Genomic DNA, 19,991 nt, shown 5'->3' with positions numbered 1-19,991 from the left:
TAAAGATCAAGGTCGTCATCTTTGTGTTGAACCCCAGGAGATGGGAGAGGTACTAAATTGATATCTTGCATCAGTTTTACTATGGAGAAAGAAATGGGAGACCAGAGAATACACATAACTTTTTAAAACATCAAAATTTATTTAACACTACAGAAGTGGAAATTCAAGAGGTCTTAGAGAACATAAAGATAGACAAATCTCTGGGCCCTGATCAAATGTATCCCAGAATGTTGGGGAAGGGGGAAATTGTGAGACCGTTGCAGAAATATGTGCAACACCTATAACTACACGTGAAGTGTCTGATGACTGGAGGGTGGTTCATGCTGCACCATTGTTTAAAAAAGGTTTAAGGAGAAACCAGCGAACTATAAACCTGAGAGTGACTTCTGTTGGGCCTAAATTGTTGGAGGGGATTATAAAATAGGATTTATGGACACACAAAGGGCAAAAACTGATTAGAGAAAGTCAGCATGGTTTTGTACGAGGAAAATAGTGTGTCTCAAATTTGATTCAGTTTTTTTGAGGAAGTTACCAAAGAGGGCAGAGCAACAGACATTGTTGACTTGGACTTTAGTAAAGCCTTTGACAAAGTTCCACATGGTGGACTAATTAATAAAGTTACGTCACATGGAATTCAGGTTGAGCTTGCCAATTGGATTCATAATCGGCTTAACAAGACGAGACAGATTGGTAGGGTTGCTGTTCGGACTGAAGGCCTGTGACCAGCAGTGTTCTGCAAGGATCAGTTCTGGGTCCTCTTTTGTTTCTCATTTATTTAAATGATTTGGATGAGAATATAGAAGGCGTGGCTAGTAAGTTTGTGGATGACACCAAAATTGATGGTACAGAAAACTTTTCTTCAAAGTTTTCTAAGATTCCAAATGGATCAATGTGCTGAAAAATGGCAGATGGCGATCAATCTGAATAAATGCAAGATACTGCGTTTGGTACAACAAACAAAGGGAGGGCTTATACAATTAATTGTTGGGCCTTGCTCAGTCCTCTAAGTATAAGAGTTGGGAAGTAATGTTGAGGTTGTACAGGACATTGCTGAGGCCTCTTATGGAACTCTGTGTCCAGTTCTTGTCACGCAGTAATAGGAAGGGTGTTATTAAGCAATGCTATAGGAAGGATAAAAAGGGTGGGGGCAAGAGGTATTTTTGATAAGGGAGAGCATCACTGCTGTACATAGGGAGGATATTCCTGGGAATACATCTAGCAAAGTTATTTGGGTGGAACTGAGGAATAAGAAAGGGATGATAACTTAATTGGGATTGTACAATAGACCCCCCACCCCAACAGTCAGCTGGAAACTGAGAAATAAATTTGTGAAGAGATTTCAGTTATCAATTTTTGAGAAGATATGTAGCTCAGGTGGTTGATAAGTAAGTTAGCTCGCTGAGCTGGAAGATTTGTTTTCAGATGTTTTCATCATCACACTAGGTAACTTATATGATCAATGAATGTCTCCGGTGAAGCGCTGGTGGTATGTCCAGTCTCTATATTTATAGGTCTTGGTTTCTTAAGGTGGATAATGTCATTTCAATTCTTTGTTTTTCCCAAGGGAACATTGATAGGATCTAAATCGATGTGTTTACTATTGGAGTTCTGGTTAGAATGCCATGCCTCTAAGAATTCTTGTACATGCCTTTGTTTCGACTGACCTAGGATGTATGGAAACTAGGAAAGATGTACTCATACCCCTTGGCATGATAGCCCACAAAGCTGCCAACACACAAACAGCGACTAATGAAACTAAAGGATCCATCAGATACTACCAGCTAATCTAACATCATTTACAAGATACCACACAAGAACTGTAAAAAAAAAACTCTACATTGGAGAAACATGCAGGAAACTTGCCACCAGGAGACACGAACACCAACTTGCCACCAAAGGACATGACCCACTACCACTAGTTTCTGTATATACAGACAAAGAAGGACACCACTTTGACTGGGGCAATACATATCCTAGGACAGGCGAAACAAAGACACGCACATGAATTCTTAGAGGCACAGCATTCTAACCTGAACTCCATCAATAAACACATCGATTTTGATCCTATCCCTTGAAACAAAGAACTGAAATGACATTACCCACCTTAAGAGACTAAGACCTATAAATAGAAATGCAGCATTTCATCAGAGACACTCACTGATGTTACCTTGTATGGTGATGAAATATTGTAGTTGCAATAGTACGATTGCAACATTTAAAATGCATCTGGATGGTTGTATGAATAGGAAGGTTTGGAGGGATATGGGCCGGGTGCTGGCAGATGGGACTAGATTGGGTTGGCATGAACGAGTTGGACCAAAGGGTCTATTTCCATGCTGTACATCTCTAATGAAGAAGATAGGAAAGTGAGCTGTGATGAGGACTTACAAAATCTACCAAGTTAGCTACAGTACCTTCAATCCCTTCATTCAAATCATCGATATAAATTATCAAGTGTTGAGCATCAATCCCTGTGGCTCACCACTCGTGACATTCCTACTGTTTAGCTTACGAACAGGAAGCAAACTTAGATCCATACCAATATGTTGCCCACAGCATATATTTCTGTTTTCCCCAGTTACACTTCATAAAATCCCTTCTGAAAATCCCTTCTGAAAATTTAAATACAATACATCTGCTGGTTCTCTTATCTAGAGCATACAATATTACTTTAAAGAACTCCACTAAACTAGTGGAGTTTGACAAATCCATGTTAGCTCTGAGTAGTTACCTTGTGCCATGTTATAACGTCTTTTAATAATAGCTTCAAATGTTTTCTCTATGACAGATGTTAAGTTAACTGGCCTATCGTCTCCCGATTGCTGCTTCCAAACCTTTTTGAATACAGGAGTTACGTTGGCTATCTTGCAATCTAAAAGGAATCTATCTGAATCTAATGTGATTTAGAAAATAATCCATCAGGATCTAGAGACCTGCCAATATGCAGATCCAAACATTTACTTAATACCACCTTCCTTGGTAACTGGTAACCATTGCATTTGTATTTTTCTCTTTCAGTTTGTATCTAAAGTCTATGTGTTGTTATGTCTAATACCTATGTAAATTCATGCAACTTTTTTAAACTAAGTTGGAAAATTACTTATTGAATATGAAACTTTATTTTAACTGACGAATGAATGCTGCCTTTTTAAAAAAAAAGTTGGGTGGTGTAATTTGACTATGTGAATATGAAATATGGATTCCAAACATAGAAGCCAAGCATTTACCTAAAACCATGCTAATCTTGTGTTAATAAGTATTCACATAATATATAACCTAATGAGCAGCTCTCTCAGTTTCTTGCTGTTCCATCAGCGTGGAATATATTATGGACCCACACTGGATATTGAGCAATTATTCACAGGGTTGTTGCAGTGAAAAGGAACATTTTCAATTTATAAATGCCAGTTTTTCTGAGTACTGAAGTATTTATATAGAAAATTGCAACAGAAAAGTTGGATATTCCTTGAGCAAAAATTCTGAGAAGTAATACTGAAGAACTAAACTGCATTTATTTCAATGTAAAGAGTCTTAGAGATAAGGCTGATACATTCAGGGCATATTTGGGAACATGGGATTAGGGTGTCATGGCTATTACAGAAACTTGGCCGAGGGATGGACAGGATTGGCAGCTCAATATTCCAGGTTTCAGATGCTGTAGGAAGGATAGAAAAGCAAAAGAGAAGGGAGAGTGGCATTTTTGTTTAAGGAAAAGATTGCTGCTGTAACAACAGAAGACATTTGTGAAAATTTGTCCAGTGAAAATATATGGGTTGAAATTAGCAATAAAAAAGGAATGATCACCTTGATGGGATTGTACTACAGGCCCCTCAGTAGTCAGAGGGACATTGAGGAACAAATAAGTAGAGAGATCTCTAATACATACAAGAATTGTAAGGTTGTAATAACAGGTGATTTTAATTTTCCAAACATTGACTGGGACTACCATAGTTTTAAAGTCTTGGATGGTGAAAAATTTGTTAAATGGGTTAAAGAAAGTTTTTTTTTTAAAATCAATATGTAAATATTCCTAAGGAAGGAGCAAACCTTGACCACATCTGGGACATGATCTACTGTAGCCTAGATCATTATGGGAAGTAGAGGAGAGAATTGTGGGGCCCCTTGTAGAGATATTTGTATCTATGGGTAAGGTGCTTGATGACTGGAGAGTGGCTAATGTTGCGCCTTTGTTTAAAAAGAGATGTAAAGAGAAGCCCAGAAACTGTAGACCTGAGAATCTGACTTCAGCGACGGATAAGTTGTTGGAGGTGATTCTAAAAGATTGGATTTGTGTGCGTTTTGAGAGGCAAGGAATGATTGGGGATAGTCACCATGATTTTGTGCAAGGGAAATCATGTCTCACAAACTTGATTGAGTTTGAGGAATTAACTAAGACGACTGATGAGAGCAGAGTGCTAGACATTGTAAAGCTTTTTAACAAGGTTCCATGTGGTGGACTAATTAATAAAGTTAGATCATGTGGGATTCAGGGTAAGCGTGCCAATTGGATACAAAATTGGGTTAATGGCAGGAGACAGAATGATGGCAGACTGGAGGCCAGTTACCAGCAGTGTTCTTCAGGGATCGAAACTGGGTCCACTTTTGTTTGTCATTTACATAAATAATTTGGATGAGAATATACAAGACATGATTAGTAAGTTTGGAGATGACGCCAAAATTGGTGGGATAGTAGCCAGTGAAAAAGACTAAGATTGCAAAGAGATCTTGATCAGTTGAGTCAATGCATTGAAGATCAGCAGATAGAGCTTAATTTGGCTAAATGGGAGGTATTATCTTTCGGTAAAACAACCAAGGTCAAGACTTACATGATTAAAGATAGGGCCTTGGGTGGTGTTGTAAAACAGAGGTACATAATTCTTTGAAGTTTGCATCACATGAACAGGGTGGTTAAGAAAGCATTTAGCACACTTGCCTTCATTACTCAGACCTTTGAGTATGGGAGTTGGTAGAGCATAAGAAGAAAGACAGAAGAACTAGAAATGCAGTGTTGAGAAGAGCAAAACATTTTTTAAAAACTGTACTTACGTTTTCAGAGTACCTGATGTCATCAGTTCTGTCACCAATACTATGCATTTCTTTCCCTTTAAAGTTGATTCCCAAGAGTCATAAAATCTGACTATGTTTGGATGCTGCAAGCCCTTCAACATTTCAGCTTCTTCTTTAAACCTTTGCCTTTCTGACTTTGACAACTTTCGATCCTGTTAATGATACGATAGTGATAATGAAGGCTGTGTTGAGAAGCAATTTTTTTTTTGAAAGCTACATGTAAATTTAATTGGATCTATAATTTTTAAGTGCTTGACAATCAATAAGATGCAACATAGACAAGCAATGAATGGCAACCACTGAAACAAACAAACAATTTGCAAGCTTTTAAAAATTCGTTCACAAGGTTAGGGTGCACTAGCTAGGCCAACATTAAATGCCCATCCCTAAATTGAGTCAAAAGGCAACCCCATTGCTGGAGTTACATTTCAGCTAGTTTCCTTCCCTGAAGGACATTAACAAACCAGATAAGGTTTTCTAACAAGTTACAATAAATTCATGGTCATCATGAGACACACACTTCCAGATTTTTAAAATTAAATTAAACTCAAATTCCACCATCTGCCATGGCAGGAGTTGAACCTGGGTCCACTGAACATTATGTGGATATCTGGATTAAGAATGCAGTGATAATACCACTAGGCCATCATCTCCCCTTAATAAATACATCAGTTAAATCATTAAAAAGGTCCAACCATGGTCAAGAACAACAGTCAAATACAGTCGATGGATCAAAGCAAGAAATGTTATAAAGGTCAAGGAAGTGATGCGGAAAAGTAAAAGAAATCAAGAGTAGACTTATAAAAGACAAACAAATTAGTCAACTTTATCTAGGTTCTGACATACAAAAATATTAGTGAAAGTAAACAGAGGCACATTATAATTTACCTTTTTCTATCTCTAATGAGGCATAAGGAAATAGCAAATATATTAAACAAATATATTGTGTCTCTTCAAGGTAGAGGACAAAATAAAAATACAGATTTGGAACTGAGAAGTGTGAGAAATTTAAACAAATCAATATGAATAAACAATACATACAGGGTAAAATAAAGTACAGTGACCACAGTCCGAGAGGATCACGGAGCTGCTCTTTCACCAGAGTACCAAGGCCCTGATTTTATAATCAGCCACTTCAGAGAGAATCATTGCATTAAGTTTCATTTTTGAATCTTCTTACATTGCAAGACAGTTCCCAAGGAACGTAAGGTAGGAAATGTTACATCAATATAAAAGGGAGAGAAAGGAAAAAACAAAGAGCCATGGTCAGTACACCTCATCACTTGGAGGCAAAATACTAGAATCTATTAACAGGTGTAAGTAGCAGGGAACTTAAATGCTTAAGCCGAGTCAAGTCAGATTTATGGAAGGGAACTTAAGTTTGGCAAAACTTTGAGGATTAACTTTGAAATGGAAAATAGATTATTAAGGTCCACATTGAGTTCTGCTCAAGTGGAGTGTGCGCACAATGGGACCTTTTAGGAGTAAGGGAAGCCAGTGAAAAGGGGAACTATAAATTAAAGAGAAATGTAAATCAATACAATAAAGATGGTAGGAAAGGCGATGTATCACCACTGCAGCATGTGCGAGCTCCAAGTTGCCACTGCAATTTATGGCAACTGTTCTGATTTAAGTGTCTGCAGTTTGAGGAGCTTCAGCTCAAAGTTAATAAGCTTGAAGGCCAAGCTGCAGGCATTGTGAAGCATCAGTGAGCAGAAAGTTATCTGCATACTTTATTCCAACAGTCAGTCACCTGGGCACTTATTCCAGCATTATTCCTCAGATTAGTGCCGTTTGATTTGGTCAGGTTTTCTAAATTATAAATCGATTATACTTCCATTTTTTTTTAAATCAAGGTCAAGGTCGGGCTTGCATTGCATGTCCTGATTTGACAATACAATCTGATATTATAAATGAACAAATCATGAGGCACAGAGGATAGGAGATCATTAATGCTGTAAAGTGAGACAAAATATTTGTACTTCATTCAAACCAATATATTGTAGTCACTGATTACAAAATTGTGTCCTCTATATTGGACAAACAAAAATTGCAGATGGGATGATAGCTTTACGTACCTGCCACAACACGGTAAAGCTTTTGGCCCTAGGCCACTTGAATTCTCGAAACTACTTAGTCCCTTACCCCTCTCTGCCTTGGACCACTCCACTAATTTAGTTAATTCTTTTCCAATGTCAGAACTAAATATTTGTATTAAAGAATTAATTAACATATTCAGAGAGTTTGGTTAACTTTATTCTTCAGCTGGCTATATTTTGGTAAGAAAACAAACCACAGCTGCCTGCAACAAAATCTATTTCTAGTCTCAGTCTCATAATGGTGGTGAGCACACTTTTAAAATCAACTACTTCCACTACATTGAATATAAATCCAAAACTCCCTTTTAAACCACAGTTTGAGTCATAAAGGTCATAATTAGAAAATCCAATCACATTTTTCATGCTAAGTTTCCAGGGTTTGTGTTCATTGTTGTGTTCCAAAATATAATTGCAGTGCTTTAATTGTTTTTACAAACATCTGGAAAGCTGATGAAATATCATGCAAGACCATTACTGTATCATTCAAAACCATTTTTCATTTCCCTAAAAATTAAAAAAACACTACAATTGAAATCAACATTTCTAAACAGTACTTCCTTACTAGAGCTCCACTCTAATACATATTATGAAATCTTTTTCCAAGGATGACTAGGAACCAGCAACAAACAGTAGCCTTGCCAGTCAAGCCCACGTTGCATGAACAAAATACAATTAATGTCAAATTATTATTGAGCTGTCTTGCATTATTCACAATCAAGTTCTTCTTCAACATTACTTCATATCCCACCTAAAGGAGCACAAAAAAATCTGTATAGATGAAAAATAGCTTATTGTATTCTATCACTCCTTCCTTGAGAAAGGAAATTCCCAACTGAAAACAAACATTTTGATACTCAGTTCAGTTTTCTTGGGAAAAACTTACGTCAGGAATACTGAAAAACGCTGAAAACAAAACTCAGCAAGTCAATCTGTAAATTATTTGCAATACACAACATAGCCAGTCAGAAGAAAACGTCTCTTCAACACTAGTTCTTGGTTCATTTAAGAGTGCCCAGCTGAATGCCAATAAAACTGCTCCATGTTGTGAGCCTGGTAATAAATAGTAGACCAAACGATTATAGACTGTATAAATAATGACTAGGAGCAGGATTCAGACATTCAGTCTTTCAATCTTGCTCCGCAATTCAAGAAGATCATGGCTGATCTAAAGGTGGTCTCAACCCCACTTTCCTGTCTGATAGATCAAAATTAACAGATCTTGGTTAAATAAGGATATCATGGGATTTGCACAGATGACAGGAAAATTAGAGTTATGGTACTGATAAGCCAGAGTTCATGGATTCAACCAGAGTTCAAGATTGCGGACACAATGGTGGTTTGCATACTAAGTTACTAGGTTGTTTGAAGGGACAGTTTTAGACACAAATGTCCTCCCCAGTCTCCTTGGCAACCTTTATGCATCAAAGAAAAACAATACTAAATGCTACCCCATTGTAAATTATGGGAGTTTGCTTTCTGCAGATTGGGATGTTGCATTTCATACATTAGAACAATAACTGCACTTCAAAAATACAGGTGCATTATAATAACACTGACACACAATGAACGAAGAACCAGGAGGCTACTCTGGAGTAGACAAAAATGGGAAAGGATAAAGGGGTGGAAGAGGAGTTAATCATTCTCACCACTGATGCCACCTAAACCCAAATCATCTCATCTGACTCAAAACTCTTGAAAACACAGGCCACACTATTTCACTTACTCCACTCCTTGAGCCTTTAGACCATGCACCTGTCAGAGCCTCCACCTGCTGACCAATCTTCGAGGAGACCCTCCCCAAAATAGTTCCCAATAAAAATGGTTTTGGATGAAGAGGCCACGAGATTTGATTCAGCAAAGAACACTCTCCACCCCAAAAACTTCTCCGCACATAACAGCATTAACTAAAACCACAAAGATGATCCATCATGTTTGTGACTATAATGCATTATCTACTTTCAACCTATCCCAAACTACGTCCTCCCAACTTAACAAATAATTAGGAAGATAAATGGAATGTTGACCTTCATTGCAAGGTCCTTCATTGTTGGAATATATAAATAAGCAAAGATGTGTAGGTCATAAGTCATACAGGACAGAAACAGATCCTTCAGTCCAATTCATCCATGCCAAAGTTTCCCAAACTCATCGAGTCCTTTTTGCCTGCATTTGGCCCATTTCCCTCTAAACTGTTCCTATTCATGTACTTGTTCAAATGGGTTTTCAAATTTTGTAACTATATTTGCATCTATAACTCACACTGGCAATTCATTTTTGTTATTTCTTTGTATTTTTTGTTGTGGGCACTGAAAAGGAAGAGGACTGTCTCCTATACCAATGACTGCGGAAGGAATTCCTACACTTTTTAAAACCAAGTTATCCACCCACACTGGCTGTTAAAGCTGCTGTCTGTGCAAGCAGCGATTGGCGGGGGTAGGGGTGTGCGGGTGGAGAGACGCCACACTGCAGATGGTTGAGCCAGCAGGTGTCTAGATTGGATTCACTACAGTATGGAAACAGGCCCTTCGGCCCAACAAGTCCACGCCGACCCTCCAAAGAGAACCCACCCAGACCCATTCCCCTACCCTATATATTTACCCCTAACACTATGGGCAATTTAGCATGGCCAATTCACCTGACCTACACATCTTTGGAATGTGGGAGGAAACCAGAGCACCTGGAGGAAACCCACACAGACACTGGGAGACCCTGCAAACTCCACACAGGCAGACAGTCACCAGAGGCAGAAATCGAACCCAGGAGCCTGATGTTGTGAGGCAGCAATGCTAACCATTTAGCCACCATGCTCTCTACAAAGGCAGGTTTTGCCACTGACATATAGCTGATGGGTCGGTGAAGTTGAGAATGTGTATAGGGTATAAACAGGCAGGTCTGATTTTTGTGAAACAAGCATGACTCCGATCAAATAAGAATCCACAGTTAAGGAAGTAAAGTCCGAGTGTTTTGCTTCAACAGGGCGGGGGGGGGGAACAGGACGACAATATTTGTGTAGTTGGCAGGATCGTTACAATCGGATGGTGTCAGCAGCTGCCCGAAACATCGGACATCAGTGTCTTGAGACAGACAGGCCAACGAGGTAAGATTTTGAACCTTGGTCTCTCTCGATATTCCTGTGTGCTGATGTCCGAGCTCAATCACTCTCTACTCTAATCAGATTCAATCAATAAGCACATCGACCTTGACCCAATATACCGACCACTGCAGCGGACAGCTGGAACTGACAACCGGAAGCGGCAGATTCAAACCACTACAAATGCCGGAGGAAAGATCACAGAAGCGCTTCACAGGAGGCTCCCAAACACTGAGGAGGTCACCTAGACAGGGGACGAAACGTCTGCAACACAAATTCTTAGTTCTGATCTCATTGAATGGCAGAGCAGACTCAAAGGGCCAATTCCTGCTCTGACAATATTCATAAGGCTGCTATTCAAACTTCAAATGCTTGAATCACTAAAGTTAATACAAATGCCTCTGAAATAAACAAAATTCTTTTTTTTTAAATTACAATATATGCTGCATTGTCAGAGTTGTTTCTCATTTGATACTTTAAACCAAGGCATTTTCTCCCTACTCATGTGAATTTCAAAACCTACCATGACAGTTTTAAACTCTCCCAATGCGCAACTAACATTTATCTCTCAACCAAAAACTCTGAAGTTTTGACACCTTGGCACCTGTAAATTAGCTGCCATGTTGACTTGCAGAGTAGAGTAAATATTCAATGCAAAAAACAAGTAATTCACTACCTGCACAGTACTTTGAAACAACCTGAATGGGTCAAACATACTAAAGTGTAAGTTTCATTTTTTAAAATGTGAGCAAAGCGGAGGCTAAATATGTTAGTTTATACATAAACCAAAACATTGTCAGTAAAAATAATGGCCACACTCTTGGTGACTCCACTGCAGAGGTTCTAAGTTGAACTTCAAGGAAACCTGGCTTTTCTATTTCTGCTCCTCAGGTCAGCAATTAGATAAAATCACCCAACATTTAACACATGTCTAGCAATAAAGCATACAGAATAATTAATATTCTAAATCTGAATTACATATTAAGTCAGAATAACATTGCTAACTTGGTTTAATGTCTTTTCAATGAAACTGTGAATCACTGTTAGCAAGGTAAACTGCATGCAAAATGGAGATAACATTTTACTTTGAGTAAAGTCTGTGCTATAGTGACGAACTCACTTCATTAGTTCAGTGGAAGTGTTAGAATATTATTTTAGTAAGAATAAATACATACCCTTTTCATGTTACCAAAATAGTGATGGAAAAGGATAGACCAGGTCTAAAAGTTGAAATTCTAAATTGGAGAAAGGCCAATTTTGACGGTATTAGGCAAGAACTTTCGAAAGCTGACTGGAGGCAGATGTTCACAGGTAAAGGGACAGCTGGAAAATGGGAAGCCTTCAGAAATGAGAGAACAGGAATCCAGAGAAAGTATATTCCTGTCAGGGTGAAAGGGAAGGCTGGTAGGTATAGAGAATGCTGAATGACTAAAGAAATTGAGGGTTTGCTTAAGAAAAAGAAGGAAGCATATGTCAGGTACAGACAGGATAGATCGAGTGAATCCTTAGAAGAGTATAAAGAAAGTAGGACTATACTTAAGGGAGAAATCAGAAGGGCAAAATGGGGACATGAGATAGCTTTGGCAAATAGAATTAAGGAGAATCCAAAGGGGTTTTACAAATATATGAAGGACAAAAGGGTAACTAGGGAGAGAATAGGGCTTTTGGATTCCTGAAGAAGGGCCTGTGCCCGAAACGTCGAATCTCCTGTTCCCTGGATGCTGCCTGACCTGCTGTGCTGTTCCAGCAATAAAGTTTCAACTTTGATCTCCAGCATCTGCAGACCTCACTTTCTCCTCGAAGATTTCAACCTACTGCGAATCCTCTTACAAGGATGCCTTCCTTGAAGAAGCTCTCTGCCTCTCTCTACAAAGATCTAACACTCTCTGCTCATTCCTGAAGAAGGGCCTGTGCCCGAAACGTCGAATCTCCTGTTCCCTGGATGCTGCCTGACCTGCTGTGCTGTTCCAGCAATAAAGTTTCAACTTTGATCTCCAGCATCTGCAGATCTCACTTTCTCCTCGAAGATTTCAACCTACTGCGAATCCTCTTACAAGGATGCCTTCCTTGAAGAAGCTCTCTGCCTCTCTCTACAAAGATTTCAGTGAGTCCCTCTCTCACTGCACACCCCAGGTCATCTCCTCTGCACAGAAGCTCTTCAGCCACATTCTGAAGCAGACTCGTTACCACAGCCATATCTCCTTTCTCAGCACCTGCCTACGGAACCGACTGATCCCCCATGGACTCCAGATCACCTTCCGACCAACACAATTTGGACCCAACCAGGACTACCAGTACCTGCAACAAATCTGCAGCCTCCAGCAACGGACCTCCCTCCGGATCCTCCACTCTGATTCCTGAAGAAGGGCCTGTGCCCGAAACGTCGAATCTCCTGTTCCTTGGATGCTGCCTGACCTGCTGTGCTGTTCCAGCAATAAAGTTTCAACTTTGATCTCCAGCATCTGCTGACCTCACTTTCTCCTCAGAGAATAGGGCCCCTCAAAGATCAGCAAGGCGGCCTTTGAGGGGACTGAAGGTTGGCAAATGTGGTGCCACTGTTTAGGAAGGGTGGCAAGGACAAGCCAGGGAACTTTAGACCAGTGAGCCACAGAAAATGGGGGAGATACTAAATGAATATTTTGCATCAGTACTTACTGTGGAAAAGGATATGGAAGATAGACTGTAGGGAAATAGATGGTGACATCTTGCAAAATGTCCAGATTACAGAGGAGGAAGTGCTGGATGTCTTGAAACGGGTGAAGGTGGATAAATCCCCAGGACCTGATCAGGTGTACCTGAGAATTCTGTGGGAAGCTAGAGAAATAATTGCTGGGCCTCTTGCTGAAATGTTTGTATCATCGATAGTCACAGGTGAGGTGCCGGAAGACTGAAGGTTGGCAAATGTGGTGCCACTGTTTAGGAAGGGTGGCAAGGACAAGCCAGGGAACTATAGGTCAGTGAGCCTGACCTCGGTGGTGGGCAAGTAGTTGGAGGGAATCCTGAGAGACAGGATGTACACGTATTTGGAAAGGCAAGGACTGATTCGGGATAGTCAGCATGGCTTTGAGCGTGGGAAATCATGTCTCGCAAACTTGATTGAGTTTTTTGATGAAGTAACAAAGAAGATTGATGAGGTTAGAGCAGTAAATGTGATCTATATGGACTTCAGTAAGGAATTCGACAAGGTACCCCCTGGGAGACTGATTAGCAAGGTTAGATCTCCTGGGATACAGGGAGAACTAGCCATCTGGATACAGAACTGACTCAAAAGGTAAAAGACAGAGGGTGGTGGTGGAGGGTTGTTTTTCAGACTGGAGGCCTGTGACCAGTGGAGTGCCACAAGGATCGGTGCTGGGTCCTCTACTTTTTGACATTTACATAAATGATTTGGATGTGAGCATAAGAGGTACAGCTAGTAAGTTTGCAGATGACATCAAAATTGGAGGTGTAGTGGACAGCGAAAAAAGTTACCTTAGATTACAACAGGATCTGGACCAGATGGGCAGACGGAGTTTAATTCAGATTAAATGCGAGGTGCTGCATTTTGGGAAAGCAAATCTTAGCAGGACTTTATATACTTAATGGTAAGGTCCTAGGGAGTGTTGCTGAACAAAGAGACCTTGGAGTGCAGGTTCATAGCTCCTTGAAAGTGGAGTCGCAGGTAGACAGGATAGTGAAGACGGCGTTTGGTATGCTTTCCTTTATTGGTCAGAGTATTGAGTACAGGAGTTGGGAGGTCATGTTGCGGCTGTACAGGACATTGGTTAGGCCACTGTTGAAATATTGCGTGCAATTCTGGTCTCCTTCCTATTGGAAAGATGTTGTGAAACTTGAAAGGGTTCAGAAAAGATTTACAAGGGTGTTGCCAGGGTTGGAGGATCTCTGAGCTACAGGGAGAGGCTGAACAGGCTGGGGTTGTTTTCCCTGGAGCGTCGGAAGCTGAGGGTGACCTTATAGAGGTTTACAAAATTATGAGGGGCATGGATAGGATAAATAGGCAAAGTCTTTTCCCTGGGGTCGGGGAGTCCAGAACTAGAGGGCATAGGTTTAGGGTGAGAGGGGAAAGGTATAAAATAGACCTAAGGGGCAACGTTTTCACGCAGAGGGTGGTACGTGTATGAGGATGTGGTGGAGGCTGGTACAATTACAATATTTAAGAGGCATTTGGATGGGTATATGAATAGGAAGGGTTTGGAGGGATATGGGCCGGGTGCTGGCAGGTGGGACTAGATTGGGTTGGGATATCTGGTCGGCATGGACGGGTTGGACCGAAGGGTCTGTTTCCATGCTGTACATCTGTGACTCTATTACCATTTGCTTTTAAAGGCTTATTCACCTTACTATTCCTAGTCCCTAACCTGTACAATCCTTGCTGAAAATCTTCTTTGCTTAAATCAGCTCTGAGGGGAACAACTCAATTCAGTGCTATTCAAATTTAATGACCCAATTCCACTGAACAGTAACAGCTTACAGGCCCAGGATGCGAAATTAAATAACACTCTTATGCTGGGGATGTTAGTGATGGTAGATTACCACAAATATCATCTCCTTTCCCATTTCCGTCACGTATGCTTTTAACATCCCAGTTTCGACGCCACTAAACTCCTTCAGCTGCTGCCAAAAACAACAATACTCTCTGCCACTAGATGGAGTCTGATCACAAACCAGGAAGACGACTGAATGTGCTTCACCAGCATTACTGGCATTCCAATTCACACTCAGTTCTTACATCTAAAAATTTTATTCTAAAAGCTATTCCCTTCAAGAATGTACCAGCTCAACTTTTTTTGGACAGGAAGCATACAATGGAATCTATATTAAGTTTATCCATTGTCATGAGAAAATCTGATTTGCTTCACTGTTTTCCCTTAAACGTTGGACTTGTCAACAATGCAAGTAGAACCTTAAATGAGGAATCAGTGTGTGTAACTTTGTCACAATTTCACTGGTACTGTAACTTTGAGAGCAAAGTGGGGATTTGTGGAGGAAAAAAAGAAAAATTGTCAAAGTCTGAAAAACAAAATCTACGGAAGAAAACAAGGTGGGGAGCCGGGAGAGCAGAAGGTTACACTCAAAAGAAAATGTGGTGCAACTTGAGCCACAACTATCAAGAACAAGAGCAGCAAATGCATGCTAACACCACCAAATGAACTTCCACTCCAAGCTGTACAAAATCCTGCACCACATTTTAACAGAACTGCGACTGCACCTAGATCACGTGAACTGCAGCAATTCAAGACAACTGCTCACCATCTTCTGAATGGCAGTGGGATGGACAGTAAATGTTGACCTCACCAAAACCAACCACCCCACATCTAACAGTACCTAGGAATCATACTTCACAGGACATGTCAAAAGGATGAGAGTAGTTTTCAACTATGCTGCCATGTTTAACTCTACAATCCTTCCTTTCAAAGCTCACATTAACATTATCAAACTTCCAATATGAATGTTGTCATTACTACAATCTTTTAGGAGAGATTACAGCTTTGACAAAAAAAATCTGAATTCACGTAACACCTTCCATAATCACAGCACACCCTAAAGTGCTTTAGAATCAATTTAAGCATAGTCACTGTCGCAACAAAGGCGATATAGCAACCAATTTGCACGCTCCAAGCTCTCACAAACCATGAAGTGAGATAGGCTGAAGCTTAACAGTAAATATTTTAAGGCAATCAAGAAAGAAATTACAGACAGAATTCTGTTATTTTGCCAAAGCTATCCTTGTGTTTATACTTTGTTTAAAACCTATCACTTTCCTGATGATCAAGAAATTTTAAGTTTGATTTGTCCATATTTGATTTAACTTGCATTTTGGGGACAGGATAACTTCCCACTTCAGAAGCGCCAATATTGTAGCTATACTGGAACAGCTTAGCTAGTGGCACAGATTTGATGCAGCTCAAATTTGTCAAAATATAGCCAAGATGTTCTTATATCCTATGGCCTTTGCCACATCTTGATATCTTGTGGAGTGAATCATAGTGGAGACTGGCATCTTCAGTAGTGGTGACTTTGAGAAGATGCCAAGATAGATCATCCAATAAGCATGTCTGTTTGAGGAAACATCTCAGCCTTCTCTTGTACTAAGGTGTTGGGCCCCTATCCCATCAAGCATATGATGTTTGTGGTGTCTTTTTCTGCAGTTAACTTTCAAACTCCCCACCATTAACCAGAATTTGATGTGGATTAATTGTTAGAGGGGGCAAAAATTAGTATTTTTTTCTTTACATTCATTAATTCATTTTTGCCCTTGATTCTTCTAACTAAAGATTTACAATTGGCTTTTTCCACAACATTTTTAAAATTGATGCTCTTGATAACTTTCTCACCAATTTACATGCTTCTGATTTGATTGGTCACTTGACATTTAAGTTCTAACCTGCTATTTTCCAATATCGCTGAACCACAAAAACTGTCAAAGTGGAGGATTACATTTACTCGAATGTAATAAACACAGGACTAAATAGCAAATCTTCTGTGGCCTGATCATGTTGAGACAAAGAGTCTGCTATTTCATACCAGATATTATCAGGACCGGTGGCATAAGTTAGCACTGTTGAAGTTTTAAATATAAAGTATCAAACTGAGTAATAAGCTCAAAAAATAATCACAGCTAATGTGCATTTAATAAATACCTATGCACTTAATTTGATGCTTTTAAAAAAGGTGCAGGACTTGCAAAACGACACAGACAGCAGTAAAGGCAAAGATCTTGGTCCAGAGACAAAAGCAGAAGCAGAAAGAGCTGTTCGAATGTTGGGAGATTTTGGGAAGGAGGTCCTTGGGTATTGGGATAGGAATCTCAAACTTGGTCATTTTATTAAGAATAAAATTGATTTTTAAAAAAAGAGGCAAGTGCAATAAGTGAGATTTGAAATTGAAAAATGAAAGGCGACACAGGGTACAATTTAGAAACAGACTCCATACAGAGCAATGGGGAAGCAGCTGACCACTGATGGCCATACAGCATCAATGACTTGGGAGGAAGCTGAGATTCCTTACAGTGCGCAAGCAGGCGATTTGGCCCATTGAGATCACACAATCTCTCCAAAGAGCATCACAGCCAGACCCTGTAATCTTACATTTCCCATGGCTTAATCACCTAGCCTGCATATTCCTGGACACTATGGGCAATTTAGCATGGCCAATCCACCTAACCTGCACACCTTTGGATTGTAGGAGGAAATTGAACCACGAAGAGGCAATCCACACAGTCACCCAAGAATGGAACTGAATCCAAGTCCCTGGCACTGAACAGCAGCAGTGCTAACCACTGAGCCACCATGCTACGCTAAAATTCTTGGTAAATAAAGAAGGGAATTTTCACGTGCTGACGTACATGAGATATGCGTGATTTTGTTTCCAATTCATTCATGGGATGCGGTGTCACTGGCTGGACCAGCATTTACTGCCCATCCTTAGTTACGTTCAATATGGTGGTGGTGAGCTGACTTCTTGATCTGCAGCAGTCCATTTGGTGAAGGCATGGGAACAACACGGTACAGATCAAGTTCCAGGATTTTGACCTTGTGGCAGTGAAGAAACGGCAATATATTTCTAAATCAAGATGGTAGATGGTTTGGAAGGCAATTTGCACATGTTAGTGCTCCCATGTATCTAATGGCCATGTACCATGAGATCGCACTGGTCTAAGGTTTGGAAGGTTCTGACTAAGCAGTCGTGATGAATTTCTGCAGTGCTCCTTGTAGGTGCACTGCTACAACTGAACAACACGTCAGGGAAATAAATATTTACTGATATGGTGCCAAGTGGGCTGCTTTCTGAATGGTGTCAAGCTTCGAGTGTTGTTGGAGATACATATTATTCTTCCACGTGATTGATTTGTGCTTTCTAGATGAACAGGCTTTGGGGGTCAGGAGAGGACATACTCACTGCAGGATTCCCAGAAACTGACCTCCACTGTAGTCACAGTATTTATATGGCTAGTTCAGCTTAAGCTTCTGAACACTGCCTGCAACAGTAGTGAACTAGCCTTCATTAAGGGAATTTAAATGGTCACTGGATAAACATATGGATCATAATGGAATAGTATAAGGTTAGATGGGCTTCAGCTTGGTTTCACAGGTCAATGCAACATCAAGGGCCGAAGTGTCTGTAATGTTCTATATCTAACACTTTACAAAATGCGACTTTTACACTATGCTAAGTACATGCAAGCAATCAATAGAATTATACTCCACACAGTTGTATTTGAAGGAAATAACATACCTCTTCGGCGACAGTTTACTAAGCTAAATAAAAGTTGATGTGTAAATAAGCAAAGACTCCAACAGCTCGACATAGGAAAATCTTGATAACTGTGGACAAAGATTACCTGACAATAAATGCTGATAGATAATTTTAATTTATGATAATTCACAGCCTCGTTACCGCTCAGGTCAACCGCTCTAATGTTGCCTGCTGGCTTCAGACTTCACAACCTGCAAAACTTTAAGCTCATCCAAGCCTTTTCCATGTCCTAATTTGTATCAAGTCCCATTCACCTTGCTCACGGATTCACAATGTCTCCCTTGTCAAGTGTCCTAAATTGGAGGTTCGCATGCAAACCAAGCACAGTAGGCCTCAGATATGACATGCTCATGAGCAAAGAAGAAAATTCAGGTCCAGCACACTTAACGGTGTAAAAAAGCATTGCCTACAATGCCAATATGTAAATGCATTCCTAAAATTCCTCAAAAAACCAGATGCTCTTACCCCCCACTAGTGACAGCCATTATGTCACCTATCTAGCTCTGAATTCTTTGACAAAACCTGTTAAAATCTTCAAGATGCGAGTCACCTGCCCAACACTGCTCGCATCAGAACATTAAACTATACTTCAGAGTCTTATGGCAAAAAAGCAAGGGTACAACTAGAACAAGAAAGAAAAGCAAAGAAAGGGGGACAAGACAACAAGAACAATTCAACAAAATTGAAAACAGGATAAACCATCTGGCGTCGTCTCAGGCACCGGAAAAGACAACAACAGAAATAGCCCTCTTGACCCTAAACGTCCTCCTTAACATTCGGGGTCTAGTGCCAATTATGGGAGAGCTGTCTCACAGACTCGTCAAGCAACAGCCTGACAGTGCTACTGACCAGACCAAACCTCCTCAAAGTATTCAGAAGGTAGTCTAGACCCTAATGATTTCTTATTTTGAAGGTAAATGTAAGTGTTGTATTCCAGATGTAATTGATCAAACTACTGGATTTAAAGTAAAACACACTTTATTCATCCAGTGCAGTTAAAATACAGACAAACAAAGGAAGGAATTGGAATAACCTCTCTTGGAAAATGTAACAGAATAATAATTCAGCAACTATTGCTAATTAATTGTTCCAATGCAACAACATCCCAGAAACACACCCTTAACAAAAGACAAATTCAGAATATAGATGTCTCACATGCAACTCCCACAGCAGGCAGCGAATCCCCAGCTTTTGGCTGTAACTGAATAAGTAAAAGCTATTATTTCTCAAAGACCCCAACAGCAACTGCTGAAAGCTAACAAAAAATCCTGGTTCTGAGTGAGCTTGACCTCACACACTCAACCTGCTTCTAATGTTCCAACGTTAAAAAAGCTCAAGGCCTCACAAACTATTTACTTCACAGACTTTCCCAATAGACTGCTCAATACCAGCCTTAAAACCTCAAAAACAAACAGAACAAAATAACGTCAAAGCCACGGCATTGTCACAACAGTTATTCATGGAATCATACCTTAATG

At 40.0% G+C, this 19,991-nt stretch overlaps 1 protein-coding gene across 15 annotated transcripts in view; it reads right to left on the bottom strand.

Annotated features, from left to right (window-relative positions):
* The window catches only part of wnk1b (WNK lysine deficient protein kinase 1b), a 153,239-nt gene that overhangs the window by 123,592 nt on the left and 9,656 nt on the right, over nucleotides 1–19,991 (bottom strand). For all 15 annotated transcript variants that reach the window (XM_043709287.1, XM_043709289.1, XM_043709293.1 and 12 more), the window contains exon 2: nucleotides 5,047–5,219. In XM_043709287.1, coding sequence (XP_043565222.1) covers nucleotides 5,047–5,219 — 173 coding nt within the window. The remainder of the gene's footprint in view (nucleotides 1–5,046; nucleotides 5,220–19,991) is intronic.

The sequence above is a fragment of the Chiloscyllium plagiosum genome, chromosome 19, assembly GCF_004010195.1.
Source record: "Chiloscyllium plagiosum isolate BGI_BamShark_2017 chromosome 19, ASM401019v2, whole genome shotgun sequence".
Taxonomy (NCBI): domain Eukaryota; kingdom Metazoa; phylum Chordata; class Chondrichthyes; order Orectolobiformes; family Hemiscylliidae; genus Chiloscyllium; species Chiloscyllium plagiosum.
This window is presented reverse-complemented; position numbering and strand designations above follow the sequence as displayed.